This window comes from Eumetopias jubatus, unplaced genomic scaffold (genome assembly GCF_037043125.1).
Source record: "Eumetopias jubatus isolate StellerSeaLion01/CBP00866 unplaced genomic scaffold, mEumJub1_p1.0 scaffold_8, whole genome shotgun sequence".
Lineage (NCBI taxonomy): Eukaryota > Metazoa > Chordata > Mammalia > Carnivora > Otariidae > Eumetopias > Eumetopias jubatus.
Window position 1 is genome coordinate 69,376,078 of NW_028274814.1, and position 16,076 is coordinate 69,392,153.

Genomic DNA, 16,076 nt, shown 5'->3' on the forward strand with positions numbered 1-16,076 from the left:
ACCTAGTTGATATTTATAAAACACTAAATGAAACCATTGCAGAATACATTTTCTTTACATGCACATGAACATTTACTGAAACAGACCATATGCTGGTCCATAAAGCAACTCTCCACAAATTTCAGAAAACTGAAGTCATACTAAGTATATTATCTGACCACAGTGGAAATAAACTAGGAATAACACAAATAACTTAAAACTCCTAAATATTGTAAAATTAAGCAAATTACAGAGCTCCCTCTCTGCTCTCCCCACAAAATTCTCATACCTTAGACATTTGGTGGGGGAGGGTGAAAAAGAGAATGCTTCTCCTTGCTTTGAAATGCTACTGCCCTCATTCATACTCATCTTTGTTTTTGACATTGCTCCCCTTCTCTGTAAAGCCTTTCCTTTTACCTTTCCACCAATTCCTGCCTCCTTTCAAGGTGCAGCTTAAACCTTGCCTTTGCCATGAAGGAATCCCTAATGATCTCAACTTCCCCTCCACTTTTAGACCATATATTTTCCATGTCTATTTTAGCTCTCAATCACATCTTATCTTGAAGTATTGTTTAAATATTTTAAGTGTATAAATACTAATTCTTCAATAAGAATGTCAACTATTTCATCTATACCCTATGACTTGCTGCTCACAGACCAGCAACATGACCATCAACTGGGGAGCTCATAGAAATGCAGAGTTTCAGGCCTCACCTCAAACCCATTAAATTAAAATCTATATTTTAACATGATCTTCAAATGACTGGAATGCATACTGAAGTTTGAAATGCTCTAATTTACAGTGATTCTTTTTAATCAACCACAATAGTTGTACATAAAAGCAATTCAACAAATACCATTCAAACTGATCTAAAAATATATGCATGCTCTTATGTTTTTAATATCCAAAAAGTACACAATAAATTTAAGGACAGGGGGAAAAATATTTCAAGGAGAAAAATGATTAATGGTATGTTGGCAGATACATATAAAATCTAGGCATACTGCAACATAAAATGCCCATAAAAATCAAGGTTAATGTTTCCCCTGCCTATTTCCTAGACATTCTGCAGAAGATATTTAAATATCTGACTAGTCACTAAGAATAATAACCCATGGGATGCCTGGGTGGCTCGGTCAGTTAAGCGTCTGCCTTCAGCTCAGGTTATGTTCCCAGGGTCCTGGGATCAAGTCCCACATCGGACTCCTTGTTTAGCAGGGAGCCTGCTTCTCCCTCTCCCTCTGCCCCTCCTCCCCGCTCATGCTCTGTCTCCCACTCTCTCTCTCAAATAAATAAATAAAATCTTAAAAAAAAAAAAACCCTGATGAAAAGAGAAAACTTATTCAACCATCAATTGGATGAAAAAATTTTGTTGAAAATTAGTTGAAGATATATCTGTTATAACTACTGCATCTGCCATAATTAGAGCAATAACCCAGATACCACTTTACAAATACTTCTAAACTGCCTCAGTCCCACTTAAAGCCCTCAAGGACATGAGGTTTAATTTTGTTATAAATGCTATCTTAGGGGGCTGCTGGGTGGCTCAGTCAGTTAAGCATCCAATTCTTGATTTTGGCTCAGGTCATGATCTCAGTCTCGCGAGACTGAGCCACACATTAGGCTCTGGGCTCATCAGGGAGTCTGCTTGGGATTCTCCCTCTTCCTCTGCCCCTCCTTCCACTCCGTGTTCCTGTTCTCTCTCTCTCTCAGGTAATAAATAAATAAATCTTCAAAGATAAAATGCTACTTTGGGGCACCTGACTGGATCAGTTGCTGGAGCATGCAACTCTTGCTCATGGGGTTGTAGATTCAAGCCCCACATTGGGCATAGAGATTACTTAAAAATAAAATCTTTAAAAAAATAAAATAAAATAAAATGCTACCTTAAAACTACTTGTGGATTTTAATAAGTGTTACATAGTTTACCAGAGTGCTGAAAAATGCCCATAAATTTACAAAATGAGGAAAATAATACACTTAAAATAAACATGAATTCATCCTTCCATCATTTTGAAAGACCTATATAATGGTTTTGAAATTTGAACTTGAAAGTATTTACAAAATGTATTTCTTTGTTTCTTTTGAGACCATTAACATGGCAAATCTTTTAAGAATGCCTCTCCAATTTTTCAGGCCAAACATCAATCTTGACCTATCTAAACTTCTTTTAAAAAATTAATATGGCATCTGGGAAGGTGCCAAAAAGAATAAGCAAAATTTTATTATCTTGACCACATAATATCTAAAAATTTTTATTTCTAGTTTAAACAGATAAACTGCAAGCCCAGTTTCTTAGTCCCATTTTGGAAATAATTAGTCAATTCTTCCCTCCTACTCCCACCTACTCAATATTTTCATATAAACAAAACATCAACATCTAATCCTTGGGTCCTTTTGACCACACAGAATGCTAAAAGAGGTTCCTCAGGGACAAGAAGAAAGTGCAGTCCAGACAGATGCCTACTATCAACCTCACTTCTTGTTCTATGAGAACAATATCAGTTCTGACAAATAATAATTTTGAAGTCCTACAAAAAAGAATCACTAATTCAAATTACTTCAGAACTTTAATCGTGAAATAAAAACTAACAAAATCACATACACAACATATGATATAAAAATATATCCAAGCCAGGGTGCCTGGGTGGCTCAATCACTTAGCATCTGCCTTCAGCTCAGGTCATGATCCCGGGGTCCGAGCCCCACATCGGGCTCCCTGCTCAGCGGGGAGCCTGCTTCTCTCTTCCTCTCCCACTTCCCCTGCTGTGTTCCCTTTCTAGCTGTCTCTCTCTCTCTCTCTGTCAAATAAATAAATAAATAAAACCTTTAAATAAATAAAATAAAAATAAAAAATATATCTAAGACATGTCTTTTTTTTACCATAACGATAAATAAGACCACTAAATGTGATATATACAATTAAAGCTATATTAAAATGTAAATGTCTCATAAAGGTATTTTCCCATAGGAAAATGTAATATCTGACAGTCCTGGTGAATAAGATTAACAAAATGTCATAAAACAAACATAATAAACCTATTTGTTGAAGCTAATAAAGGTGTTACACCAACACCCACAAAATGGGCATAAACATACTATATGTTTTGATTTCACAAAGGGTTTAATTAAACCTCTACTCCATAAGAACCTTAAAAGAAAACGAACATACATAAAAAAATTGACAGAAATGTATAAGATTATCATTTTGTACCATCTTAAATAAAAACTTGGCATTGCTTTTGGGGCCTGGTTTGGGTAGCTCAACCTCCTTTAAAAAAAGCATGGCTATCTGACTTGACATTTTCTTTTTCTTTACATCTTAACAGAAACATTCTAAATCATTCTATACACGTAAAACGTTTCACTTTGAAGATATAAACATAATTATTCTTCCGGTTGCTAGGGACAGTAATATAAAAATTATGCTTCACCAAACTGTCCTCCTATTCTCTCTTCCCCCACAGTTTATTCGATTACAAAAGTACAGTTGTGCAAAAAGCAGACAGAAAATGATCACTATGAGACTATTAACTGCTATTACATCACTATCTCTAGTACTTTATTGTTAAAAGATCTAGCTGGATATTTGGTTGACAACTAGGTACTACAAACAGAAAATTATTTTTTAAAAAATCAATTTTAAATGTCTATTAAAGAATTTTACACAGGCTTGATAAACATCTGATCCAGTTCAACATAGGACCTAAGGACTAAATAGATTCACAGGGTCTTGACAATCAGGGAGTGTCAGCAGCACCATGAAACAGGAAGAAATCCATGAAAAAGGCAGGTGAGCTTACGTAGGTCTCTCAGTAGGCAGAAAACAACATCAGGAGTATGAGGTCAAGCACAAACAAATCTAAACAGATACACTCCGCATCAGGGAAAATATGTTGGCAGGTATCAGAGACTCAATGACAAAGATTTATTTTATACACAAAATAAAGTCATTCAACAAATACTTGTTGAAGGTCTCTTCTGAATTAATCACTGTTTCAGACACTGGTGATCCAGTTATGAATAAAATAAAAAAGACTACTTACTATATACAAGGGTCTGTGCTGAACATCTGTGAATACAAGTGTTGTTTCTGTTGTTGATGTTAGTTCAAGGGAAAGTTCAATGATGAACTCAGCAGTAAACAAAGGCGGTAACCAAGACACATGGAGTAATAAGACAGAGTACAAATTATTGGAATAGTGATACAAGGCATGGCCAAAAGTTTAATTCCTGGAATCAAGCAATGGAAGTTCTAGTAATAAAAGGTTTAATTCATTCAGTAAAAAAAAAAAAAAGTTTATGCCTGGACTGCGTATGAGAAATGAAAACATAAAAAAAGAAAAACAAGCCAAACTGAACTTCTAAGCCTCTGGAGCTTCAGAATGACCCAAAATTTAAGAATAGGATCTGTCCTAGCATCTGGGAAAATGATAAATCTGCAAGTGTTAAGTAGCCAAACTTAACAATAAAGATACATAGGGGCAAGAAGACGATTAAGATAAAGATACAGGGCACCTGGGTGGCTCAGGCGTTAAGCATCTGCCTTAGGCTTAGGTCATGTTCCAGGGGCCCTGGGATCGAGCCCTGCATCGGGTTTCCTGCTCGGTGGGAAGCCTGCTTCTCCCTCTCCCACTTCCCCCTGCTTGTGTTCCCTCTCTCGCTGTCTCTCTGTCAAATAAATAAAATCTTTAAAAAAAAATAAGATAAAGATACATAAGGGCAAGAAGACAAAGAGACCTGTACAGATGTGTTCAAAGCAATGGTTTAGGAAAGAACGATCTAATAGCAATGAAACAGGTTGGAGAGGGATATAAGATAAGGCAGAGAGCATAATAAAAAGAGCATGTGATTGGAAACCAGAAGACCTGGTTCCAGTCTCTGCTCTTTTACTTATTATTCTCTGATACTTTCAGAGTGTGTGTCTTGTCATCTTTAAAACAGCAATAACAACAAATTGATTAGAAGGCTCAAGTAAGAAAACATGAGGATTCACTCACTCCCTAATCTGAAAGGAACCATACAAATGTTACTTATTACCATCATTAGTGAAGAGACTTCAGCAAAGTAAATTAAGTAGTAAAGACCAAAACTAGAGTGAAGGCAATGTGAATTGCTACGGGCAGGGTGAGGAGAAAAGTGCAATATGAGGCATTAATGAGAAAGATACAGTAGGATTTGGCAACAAGTAAGGATAAATGAAAAGGAGAGAATTTTAAAAACCTAAGTACCAGAAGATACACTGTTAAGAGGGAGAGTGATGAAAAATTATTAAAAGAATTAAACTGTGAAAATAAAATTAAGCACGAATATTTAATAATACTAAAACCATATAGGGACACCTGGGATGGCTCTGTAGGTTAAGCATCCAATTCTTGATCTCAGCTCAAGTCTTTTTTTTTTAACTTTTCTTTTTTAAGATTTTATTTATGTATTTGACAGAGAGAGAGAGCACGAGAGAGCATGAGAGAGCACAAACAGGGGGAGCGGCAGCAGGGAGCCCAACGTGGAGCTTTATGTCCTGGGATCATGACCCGAGCCAAAGGCAGCCACTTAACTGACCGAGCCACCCAGGCGCCCCTGACCTCAGGTCTTGATCTCAGGGTTGTGAGTTCAAGCTCCACACTGCCTACTTAAAAAAAAAAAAAAAGATGGAACTAGAGGGTATTATGCTAAGCAAAATAAGTCAGTCGGAGAAAGACAAATACTATATGACTCCACTCATGTGGAATTTAAGAAACAAAACAGATGAACATAGGAGAAGGGAAGGAAAAATAAGAAAACTGAGAGGGAGACAAACCATAAGAGATGCTAAACTCTAGAAAACTGAGGATTGCTGGAGGGGAGGTGGGTGAGGGAAAGGGATAATTGGGTGATGAGCTTTAAGAAGGGCACTGATGTAATGAGAACTGGCTGTTATATGCAACTAATGAATTACTGAATTCTACCTCTGAAACTAATAAAAAAGCAATTCAAAAAAAATACCAAAACCACGTAAAGATGGCATAAAATTCTCAAGTGGATACAATTTTGTTCAGTCATGATTATACTTCTTAATATCAGCAACCACAGCTTTACAGATTTTACTAAATTTTCTCTATTTATATTTTGAAACAAAGAATGAAAAATGTAACAGCTAGCTATTTCTTTAACTTGTAAGGGAGAAAAAGCTGTGAAGCTCCTTTGTATTACCTTGCAAATGTAGTAGACAAGTAAAAGATATTGCTTCCTTCATCTTGTCACCTGTTGAGTTCCATAAAGGCCACAGCCAACAAAACAATCTTTAATCACTATAGATTTGATGGTCAGAACATCTTGGAAGAAAGGTTTTTTTCTCTGGAATGGTGATACTGGTCTAGATCATTAATTAAAAAACAATTACAATAATTCTGGCATTGAATAACTTAAAACCTGAACCAAGGTGGTGGCAAAGGAAATGGGAAAAGATTGGGTAGATATAAAAGACAGTAACAACAACACATCTATACATAAATATGAAATGGCAAGGGCTCTCCCACTTCCCAGAGGGAATCCAATTGGACCCCTCTTCTGAGCAACATCTAACTCTATCATTTAAACGAACAAAGGATTAGCTGTAGACAGAAGAGCAACCATAAAACATTAATTTGGTAAGGTCTATCTAATCTATATCTGGACAAAGAGGATTCATAACTTTTGAGGCCTGCCTAGTTAGTAATTCAGTAGGAATGACCCACATACATGAAGTGACATGTTGAGTGATGAAAAACATTGTTGATCAATTTCCTCCAATAATGCAAATGCTTCTTCTTTTAACCTGGATATTCGATATATGAAAACAATACAGAGTTTCCTGGAGTTTTCTATGAATTCATTGTCTATTGATCCTAATATTTTCCTATGATTCTTCACCTGAACATATAAACATTGGGTGTTTGGGATATACTAGAAAACTACAAAAGCAACAGAAATTATGAACAAAAGCCATTTAATTCAGAATGTTCTTCAGTAAGTGAATCTATAGCAGAATCAGTGGGAATTATCCATTAATAAGTAAAAGATCTAGTTTTGCAACAAGAGCAAGTAGCTAAATGGATGATGATGATGATGATATTACATAATTAAGTTATATTAATAAAGCACTAAGAGTACCCACAAATCACCAGGAATTTAGCAATAATATGACACAATTAGTGGAGCCCCCAGGACATGTTCAACTGGTTTAATTGCCTTTAATATTTGTTAAGCAACTACTATGTACCAGGAACTATATTTAGAATCTACATCTATAATTTTATTTGCTATTTGCTAACTAGTTTCTCAAACTGTGATTGTTTTCCCCTCTTTAATGAAAAAGGTACATTATCTACCTTGTATGTGAAATTGGTACAATGACTGGATTTATGTATATAGAGTAGTATTTGTTAAATGAATGAGCTGATGAAAAAATAAATGGATGGGATGGGATGGGATGGGATGGGATGATATGGTACTGGCTCTATTCAAAAGTTCCACTTCCATGGGTAATCTGTTAACAAGTCCTAGAGTGGTGTAGTTCTAACAGAAGGAACACCTTAGGGGCACCTGGGTGGCTCAGTCAGTTAAGCATCTGCCTTCGGCTCAGGTCATGATCCCAGGTTCCTGGGATGGGGCCCCACATCAGGCTCCCTGCTCAGCAAGGAGTCTACTTCTCCCTCTTCCTCTGCCCCTCCCCCTGCTTGTGCTCTCTCTCACTCACTCTGTCTCTCTCAAATAAATAAAAATCGTTAGAAAGAAAGAACGCCTTGAAAACTGATTCATCAATTTTAGAGCGAGAAGGAATCTTGGAGATTCTTTGGTCTAACTCTCTCATTTTAAAGATAAGGCCATGAGAAAATATGTGATTTGCCTGACATAACTCATCTAGTTACTAATGGAAGCAGGGCTGAGCCCCAGGTCTTCAAATTCCATTCCTATAGGATAAACAGTTCCTCCTTTTTGCCACTCCCTTGGAGATTGATTGGAGCTCCAGCAATATTTACTATGAAGTTGCTCAAACTATTAATTGATATAATAAAATACTAGCCATTATAACAAGATAAGGAAGGTTACTTTTCTTGTTATCTCATAATTTCAGCTATAAAACCTCAAAAAAGTTTCTAGACACATCCCACAGCATTTACCAAGAGGTGGCCAAACTGGTCCTTCAACTAGCAATCCTTACCACTCATCTTTAGGCTGTATACGATAAGGCTAGAGATTCATGGTCAAAATACTTTTAAAAGAATTCATAAGTATAGAGAACACTGTTTTCTCATTTCATCTCCAAAGTATAGGGAAGTAAAATGCCTCTCCTCTATCAAGTCAAGTGAGGGGGCGGCCCAGGGTTTTCTTTACTTATAGAGACTGAAGAGTTATAAGAAGGGGACTGTGGCATTACATTTCTGCAGAATGCAGACTGTCCCATCTGAAAATGTCTATGTTATAGAGGACAGTCCCATTCAGAGCGTCTACCCAGAGAGGAGAAATGAGCGTCTCTGGGAAGATCTGATGCATGTCCTCTGGATTCCAGGTGTAAATATATAAAGTCTGAAGAGAGGAAGTAAAAAAAAAAAAAAAAAAAGAGGACAGTTACGGAGCAAGTGGCACTTTTGTTATTGACAAGTCACAGATACGTGATATTTCTCATTGACCAAGTAGACAAAAAAGAGAGTGGCCAGACTATCAGCCATTTCATAGGAATTGTGCCAGGGAATGTTGACTACCACCAGGGTAAATGGACACTCACTGTCACAGGCTATAGATACGAGATATGAGAGTAAGGAGGGAAAAGAGAGCATTCCCAAACGGTTATGCATAGAATACAGCTCCTATTACAGATGTGGCAAGAAGACTGCCCTCAGGAGGCTCTACAATGAACTTGAGGACATAATAGCCAGCTAGCCAAGAGAGCACAACAAAAGCATCAGGCAAGGAAGTACACAGAACACTAAGTAAAAAGAAATTTTGCTTTTCTTCTTTTAAATGTCTCCCACTCCCTCTTTGGAAGACCCAGAAGAGGCAGAGTGAGCATGAAAGGAGAAATGGAAGAGCAAATTGAGGCAGAATAAGGTGAGCAAAGGGGAGTTCCCCTTTCCCGCTGTAGGTTATTAAGTCTGTGGTCAGGACTGAGCTAGATGGAAAGAGAACAGAGAATTGGATGTTTTCGGTTTAGACTGGGCAGTACTTTAATTTCTGAAAATGAGACCATTCCTACAGATGAAAATAACCTGAAAGTAACAGGACCTACTCAAGAGGTTGGAAAGAAAAATTTAACAAATTTTGATTGAAGCATAAAGCAAAAGTTTCCTTGCTGGGTGCTACCAAATTCAGTCCACTTAAACAAACCAGTTATACACAGTCTTTAGGCATCAGCTTTAAGAGGAAGACTTAATGACCTAGGAAAACATTTATGAAATGGAAAATGTGAAGTGAAAAAAAAACATGATGGAAAACTGTACATGCAATAGGATTCAATTTTTGTTATATCACATAAAAAAATGAGATTATATTAAAATATAATAGAAATAAGAAATAGATATAAAATGTTTTTATTTCTCAGGGTGGTGAAATTCTTATAAATTTTCAAAAATAAATAAGGAATACTTCTATCATCAGAAAAAATATACTGCTCAAAATTTTGCAAGTACCCTTGTGAAAAAAATATGACATTTTTACTATTACAATCAAAATCAACTTCTATCATTTCTTTAGTGTCATTAGTATTATTCCAAATTTTGTAGCCAAAAGCAGTTGCCTTAACAATATCAAATGATGAGAACTACAAAAATGCTTGAATCTCAGGGCCGGAAACAAACTGGTCGATACTATGTTCACTCAAGAACCTCAAACAAGCTCTCCACAAGACATTAACATGGCAGGCCAACGCTACCAGAATATAGCTCAACATCTCCTCTCAGTGGGGTTACCAGATACAAAATTTTCCTTACCCACTGTCTTTCAGCAAAACATCAAACCACAGCAAAATCAGCCATCTAAAATCTTCAAGTTGCTCTTTGCTCTAAAATACAGAAAAAGCTCATCAAACTCTAAAGTCAGCATCAGAAGTCCAAATTTCCCAGATTATCCTTTAATATAAAAATTTTAATTCAATACTCTGTAGAGCCTCTAATTTGGCCCCACCGTGTCTCTCACTTCCTTCCTAAACACCTCAACTGTGTGTTGGAAATCATGGTCCAGCAGCAGCAGTACAGGCAAGTGTTTATACCTGGAACACCATCTAGAACCAAGTGTGCTGGAATTCAAATCCAGCCCTGTCACTTACAGCTGTGTGGCCCTAAGCAAATTGCTTAACTTTTCAGTTCCCTTATTCATAAAGAACAAATAATAGTGCCTAAACTATAGGATTATTGTATCATGTGAGTTAGTATGTGTTCTGAAGTCAGAACATTTGCTTCTGCCACATAGTGAGTGCTTATTAGTTCATTTATTTTGACTTGAAAACTCACCTACACCCTAGACCTAAAACCTCACCTGCCCATCCCCTGAGGACATGGCTTTTACTGAAACGCCCTCAAGTAAGGCGATTTTTTCCATCCACACAAATAAGTCATTGCCTGCAGGTGAGTTTTCTTCTTGCTCCCTAGTGCAGTTTCCAACCTGTCTCTCCTCATTCCTCTTCCAAAGATCCCATCTTCTTTGAAGCAGATGTCATCAGACCCTACCACCCCTCAACATCCTTTATTGCTGTCCTTGTCACACTGTCCCATCCATTGATCTCACCTACAGTCTACAGGATCCCCTTTACCACTACTTCTACCAGCATTCTTGGCAACTTCAAATCCCTTATGTGATACACCTAACACCATTATTTCACAGTTCTTTGACCTCCTTAAAACCATGCTCATTTTTGTGAAAAGAAAAAAAAAAATGCATCTTCATATTCCCAGATCCAAACTACATGTATCTATACCCACAAATTCTGTTTTTTTCTCTTGCTAAAGGACAAAGGTAAAAGTGTCTCTGCTTCTATCTAAAGCCACTCTTTCCACTTACTCTTTCCAATCTCATCCCTAGTCTCCTTCTCAAGGGCTTCACTCCTACAAATATCTCCTCTCTTTCTTTTACCATTAAAATTAAAAATTTTAATTCAATACTCTGTAGGGCCTCTAATTTGGCCCCACCGTGTCTCTCACTTCCTTCCTAAACACCTCAACTGTGTTTCCTCTCCTGGATGATTCCCATTAGGCATAAACATTGCTCATTATCCCCCTTTAAAACAATCCTCCCTTAACCTTGTCTTTCTCCACCTCATTTCTCTGCTCCCCTTCACAGCAACATCCTCCAAAAGCATTACTGATTTCACTGTGTCTGTTTGCTCATCTTGCATTCTTTTCTTAATCCACTCCAACCAAGCACTCCTGAAACACGTCCTATGAGTTACCAATAACTTATCTCTTACCAAATCCAATAGTCAATTTTTGCTCACCTCTTACTTGACTTCCCGGCAAGCAACATTTGAAACAGCTGACCAACTTCTAGGACAACGTACTCTCCCTGCTTTTTCTAATCTCACTGACTACTCTTCTCCAATCTCCTTGGCTAGATCTTTTTCTTTTACTGACCTCTAAATTGTAGAGTGTCCCAGAACTTTTTCCCCACAAGTCTTCTCTAATTTTTTTCTCTTCACCGATGACCTCATCCAGTCCATGCTTCAACCATCTAAACGCTGTTGCCTCTCAAAAGTTTATCTTCAACACAGACATCTAGCCTGTGATCCAAACTCATATATTTAACAACCAACTTGACATCTTTATTAGGATATCCAATGTATAGCTATTGCAACAGAGCCAAAGTAGAACTACTGACCTGCCATCCCAAAAAATCCATTTTTCCTCAAACTTTCAAACCTGAGAATCTACTTAATTCTCTTTTATCACACCCTTTATCCGCAAATCCTAACAGATCTATCTCCAAAATATACTCCAAATCTACTGTTCACCATCTGTCCTGCTACTGTTTAGTCCAAGCCACCTCCATCTCTTTTCTGGAACACGTTAACAGCTTTCTCATTGGTCTCCCCGTTCTATTAAGTCTTGTAACACAGTTCACCCTCTACATAGCAACCACTTATCTTTCTACAATGTAAATCAGATCACGTCATATCTCCACTTAAAGTTCTCTAAAGCCTTCCCACTAAAATGAAAGTTCAAAATTTCCATTCCAGATTACAAGGCCCTAAATGATCTGGCTCCTGCCTATCTCCAGGCATTATCTCCATCCTCTTTTTTATTTGCTGTATCTGGCTATACTGCTCTTCCTACAATTCCACTAACACGCCAGCTTATTTTTCAAGGGTTTTGTACTTGTTTTGCTTAGAATTCTCTTCTCTCAGATCTTCTCATAGCTCACTTCTCAGTATTCAGGTCTCAACTCAAATGTCTCCTCCCAGCCAAGGCCAATTATTATCAAGCATATCGTTGCATATTCTGCATAGTACTAATCAATATCTGAAATTACTTTTTTTATGTTTATTGTCTCTATCCTCACCCAATGTTAGCTCCTTCAAAGTGGACACCCTTATCTTGCTTACATCTACGAAGGGTACCCAACTTACCATGGTTTGACACAATTTTTCAAACTTTCGATGCTTCAAAAGCCATACACATTCAGTAGAAACGGTACTTTGAATTTTGATCTTTTCCCGGGTTAGTATTATGCAGCATGATACTCTCTTATGATGCTGGGCAGCTGTAGAAACCTGCAATTCCCAGTCAGCCACGTGACCACAATAAAGGTAAATAACCGATACACTTAAAACCGTTCTGTTTTTCACTTTCAGTAGGAGACATTCAACACTTTATTACAAAATAGGCTTTGTGTTAGATGATTTTGCCAAACTATAGGCTAATATAAGTCTTCTGCTCATGTCTAAGGCAGTCTAGGCTAAGCCATGATGTTCAGTAATTTAGGTATATTAAATGCATTTTCAACTTAATGATATTTTCAACTTATAATGGGTTTATCAGGAGGTAACCCCATCATAACTCAAGGAAGATCTATATCTATCCTCCACACCCAGAACACCCTTCCAGCAACATCAATGGCAATCAAATATTTTTTGACAGACTGACTAAAGTTTTTATAACAATAATCAAGAGTATACTATGTTTGCTCCTCTGGTGTTAAGAACCACATTTGAGGGCGCCTGGGTGGCTCAGTTGGTTAAGCGACTGCCTTCAGCTCAGGTCATGATCCTGGAGTCCTGGGATAGAGTCCTGCATCGGGCTCCCTACTCAGCAGGGAGTCTGCTTCTCCCTCTGACCCTACCCCTTTCATGTGCTCTCTCTCTCTCTCATTCTCTCTCTCAAATAAATAAAATCTTTAGTAAAAAAAAAAAAGAACCACATTTGCCATGCCTACTGATATAGTAAGCACTTTACAGAGCACAAAAAAGAGACAAAGTCTATCTGTGCTCTTAAATAATTCAAAATCCATTTGAGAAGGGAGGAAAAACCAACATAAACCCAAGACACTAAAGACCACTATTTACAAAGCAATCTATCATACACTACAAATTATACTTACATACACGTATATGGTAGCATTAGTCAGTAAAGGCACCCTTAGGAGAGAAGAATTCTATGAGGTACATATTATCAATATCTTTTACAGATGAGGAAATTGAGGCATAGCCAGCTTCAACAATTCACTCAAGGTTAAAAACTAGGAAAGGAATCAGGTTCAATCAAGTCTCTTAATATCACAGCCCATTCTCTGAGGAGATCGTGTCTGCCACTTCCTTATAAAAAGAGCTACCTACTATGAAAGGTACATCTAACAGAAGTATGATTGGATAATAACAAATGGAGAAGTCAAGGACTCAAAGAAGTCTATACTTACACTAATATTGAATGCTCAAAGTGCCTTGGGTTTTTGATCTAGAAAGATAAAACAGATCATCAGTCTCCTAAGAAAAAACACAGCCTATTACCCACAGAACATCAGGATCAATGCAGTGGATAACAAGGAAAAGACAGACAGTTAACTAAGGGATTTAAAATTGTATCCAAACTATATTCTCAGAAATGGAATATTCTAGGGCACTTTCCATAGAAGCCTCCTGCCTCACTTAGATGCAGGCTGGCCTCTCTGAATGTCTTAAGTTATTAACTAACTGTGTGGGAAAAGATATGTGTATATGTGTGAACATGCAGGCATGTGTGCATACTCAAGTCCTTAGTTGTGTGGAGCAGATGTCAATAAATCTTTGCAATTAATATCTGATGAAAATTAGATGAAATCTCTGGGAGGGATTTTTTTAGTGGAATGAGTATGAAAATCAGAAAAGATTAGAGAGAATAAGTACAGAGGATAAGAAAAAAAAGCAAATAAACCAATAGGACTATGTTAAAGATCAGGAAATGGGAAACATCAGATGTCATGGGACTTAAATTATTAGGAAGAGCTTACATTACTATTTTGGAAAATAAGGAGTCAGTTTTCTGTCTTAGAAAGTGAGCTATTGTGATTACAATGGCTATAGAGATAGACCACTCCAATAACTTGCACAAAATGTGTTCATCCTTCATTTTTGGCATGTTTCAGAGAGCCATCAGACCTGCAAGACTCTCAACTGGACTGAATTTCTCAAGGGCAAAACCCACATCTGATTCATTTTGGATTTCCCAGTGCCTAACAAAGTGTTTGCATTGCACTTGATTTTGGTGGAATTCAATAATTAATAATTGGGACCGAACTGGATTGAAATATATTGAACTGATCTGAGCCAAACTGAATCGGAATGATCAGTGATGGCAGCTACTTACTGTCTTCACAAATTCATTTTCATTCCTCCATTTTAGATATCAAAAGATACTTAAGTAACTTCTGCTGTATTTACAACAAGCTTGGAGCAATAGCTTTCATTTTACACTTTTAGTGGCTCTTTACAAAGAAGATGTAATGTACTCAGCAGAAGTATGATTCACTTTACACGTAAAGGGACTGAGTCATGGAGAGGTGCCACGTTAGTTTTCCACAGGGTTACTTTAACACCACTGCCACCTCACAGTGAGTCAATGGAATAGAAAAGAGCTGAACTCAAAGTCCAAAAGTATTACTTTCATCACCAAAGTTCATTTTAAAAGATTCAATTATAAAAGGGAAATTATGTAATGTGCAAATAAACCTACTTGGTAGTACAAAAAAAAAAAAACGACAAAGATGACTGCTTTTGGAAACAAATCCTTTTACTGCATTCTTTTTTCAGGTAAATAGCATGGTTCTCATCAGAATGTACAGAAATTAACTCAAATATATAAGCATCTGTTTTTGCAATATGAGGGAATCTGATGATTCTGAAGGGTATTTATCCTGTTATATTACTCTATTTCTACCTCTGTGATTGTTATTTTAATAGTTAACATTTGGAGGATTCTGCTTGTCAAAGACAGTAACTAGGGCTGTCTTAGTCATCTTCAATACCCCATTTAACTTTCTACCACATATTTTCTAAGTTCATCTGTCATCACACTGCTCCATTTCACAGTAAACCAACTTGTGAAAAACACAAAAAGGTGTTTATTTTACCAGTTCAAATCAAGTTTGTTTTCTAAACAGGATTTTTTAAAAAGTGAAGCTTGTTTTCAGGATTAAGTTTCAGACTCTGTTGATACCATTATCACTCAGAAACTGGTTTTACAATGCTAACAAAACTACAAAGTTTCCAGCAGCAAATATTGTATAAACAAGAAAAACCTAATTATTAAGTAAGGTCTTAAAAAGGAGTCAAAATTAATTTTTTATTTAATTATGGTAATTAAACTAAAAAATATGCCAAATGACTTGTCTCATAATATAAACTCTAAGAAGGAAGGACAAATTAATAAAAAAAAATTTTAAGTTAGCAAAAGAACTCTGTCACCTCAATCAAATCTATTAATTCTTTCATGTTAGATATGGAAATAGTGAGATGTTTTCTTAGAGCTCATATATATAAGTGTGTGTGTGTATGTGTGTGTGTGTTCAATCACTTTTGTGGTCTTAGTAAATACTCTGTTAGTACTAGTAGAATTGTGCTTGGGTTAATGATATACCAAGAAATATATTTAAGAGGTTTAAGGATTAACAAGTCAGC

At 36.7% G+C, this 16,076-nt stretch overlaps 1 protein-coding gene across 1 annotated transcript in view; it reads right to left on the reverse strand.

Moving 5' to 3' along the window:
- Nucleotides 1–6,731, reverse strand: part of KIF21A (kinesin family member 21A) — a 117,056-nt gene extending 110,325 nt beyond the window's left edge. The window contains exon 1 of the mRNA XM_088025578.1: nucleotides 6,667–6,731. Coding sequence (XP_087881704.1) covers nucleotides 6,667–6,731 — 65 coding nt within the window. The remainder of the gene's footprint in view (nucleotides 1–6,666) is intronic.
- Between the last annotated feature and the right edge of the window lie 9,345 nt (nucleotides 6,732–16,076).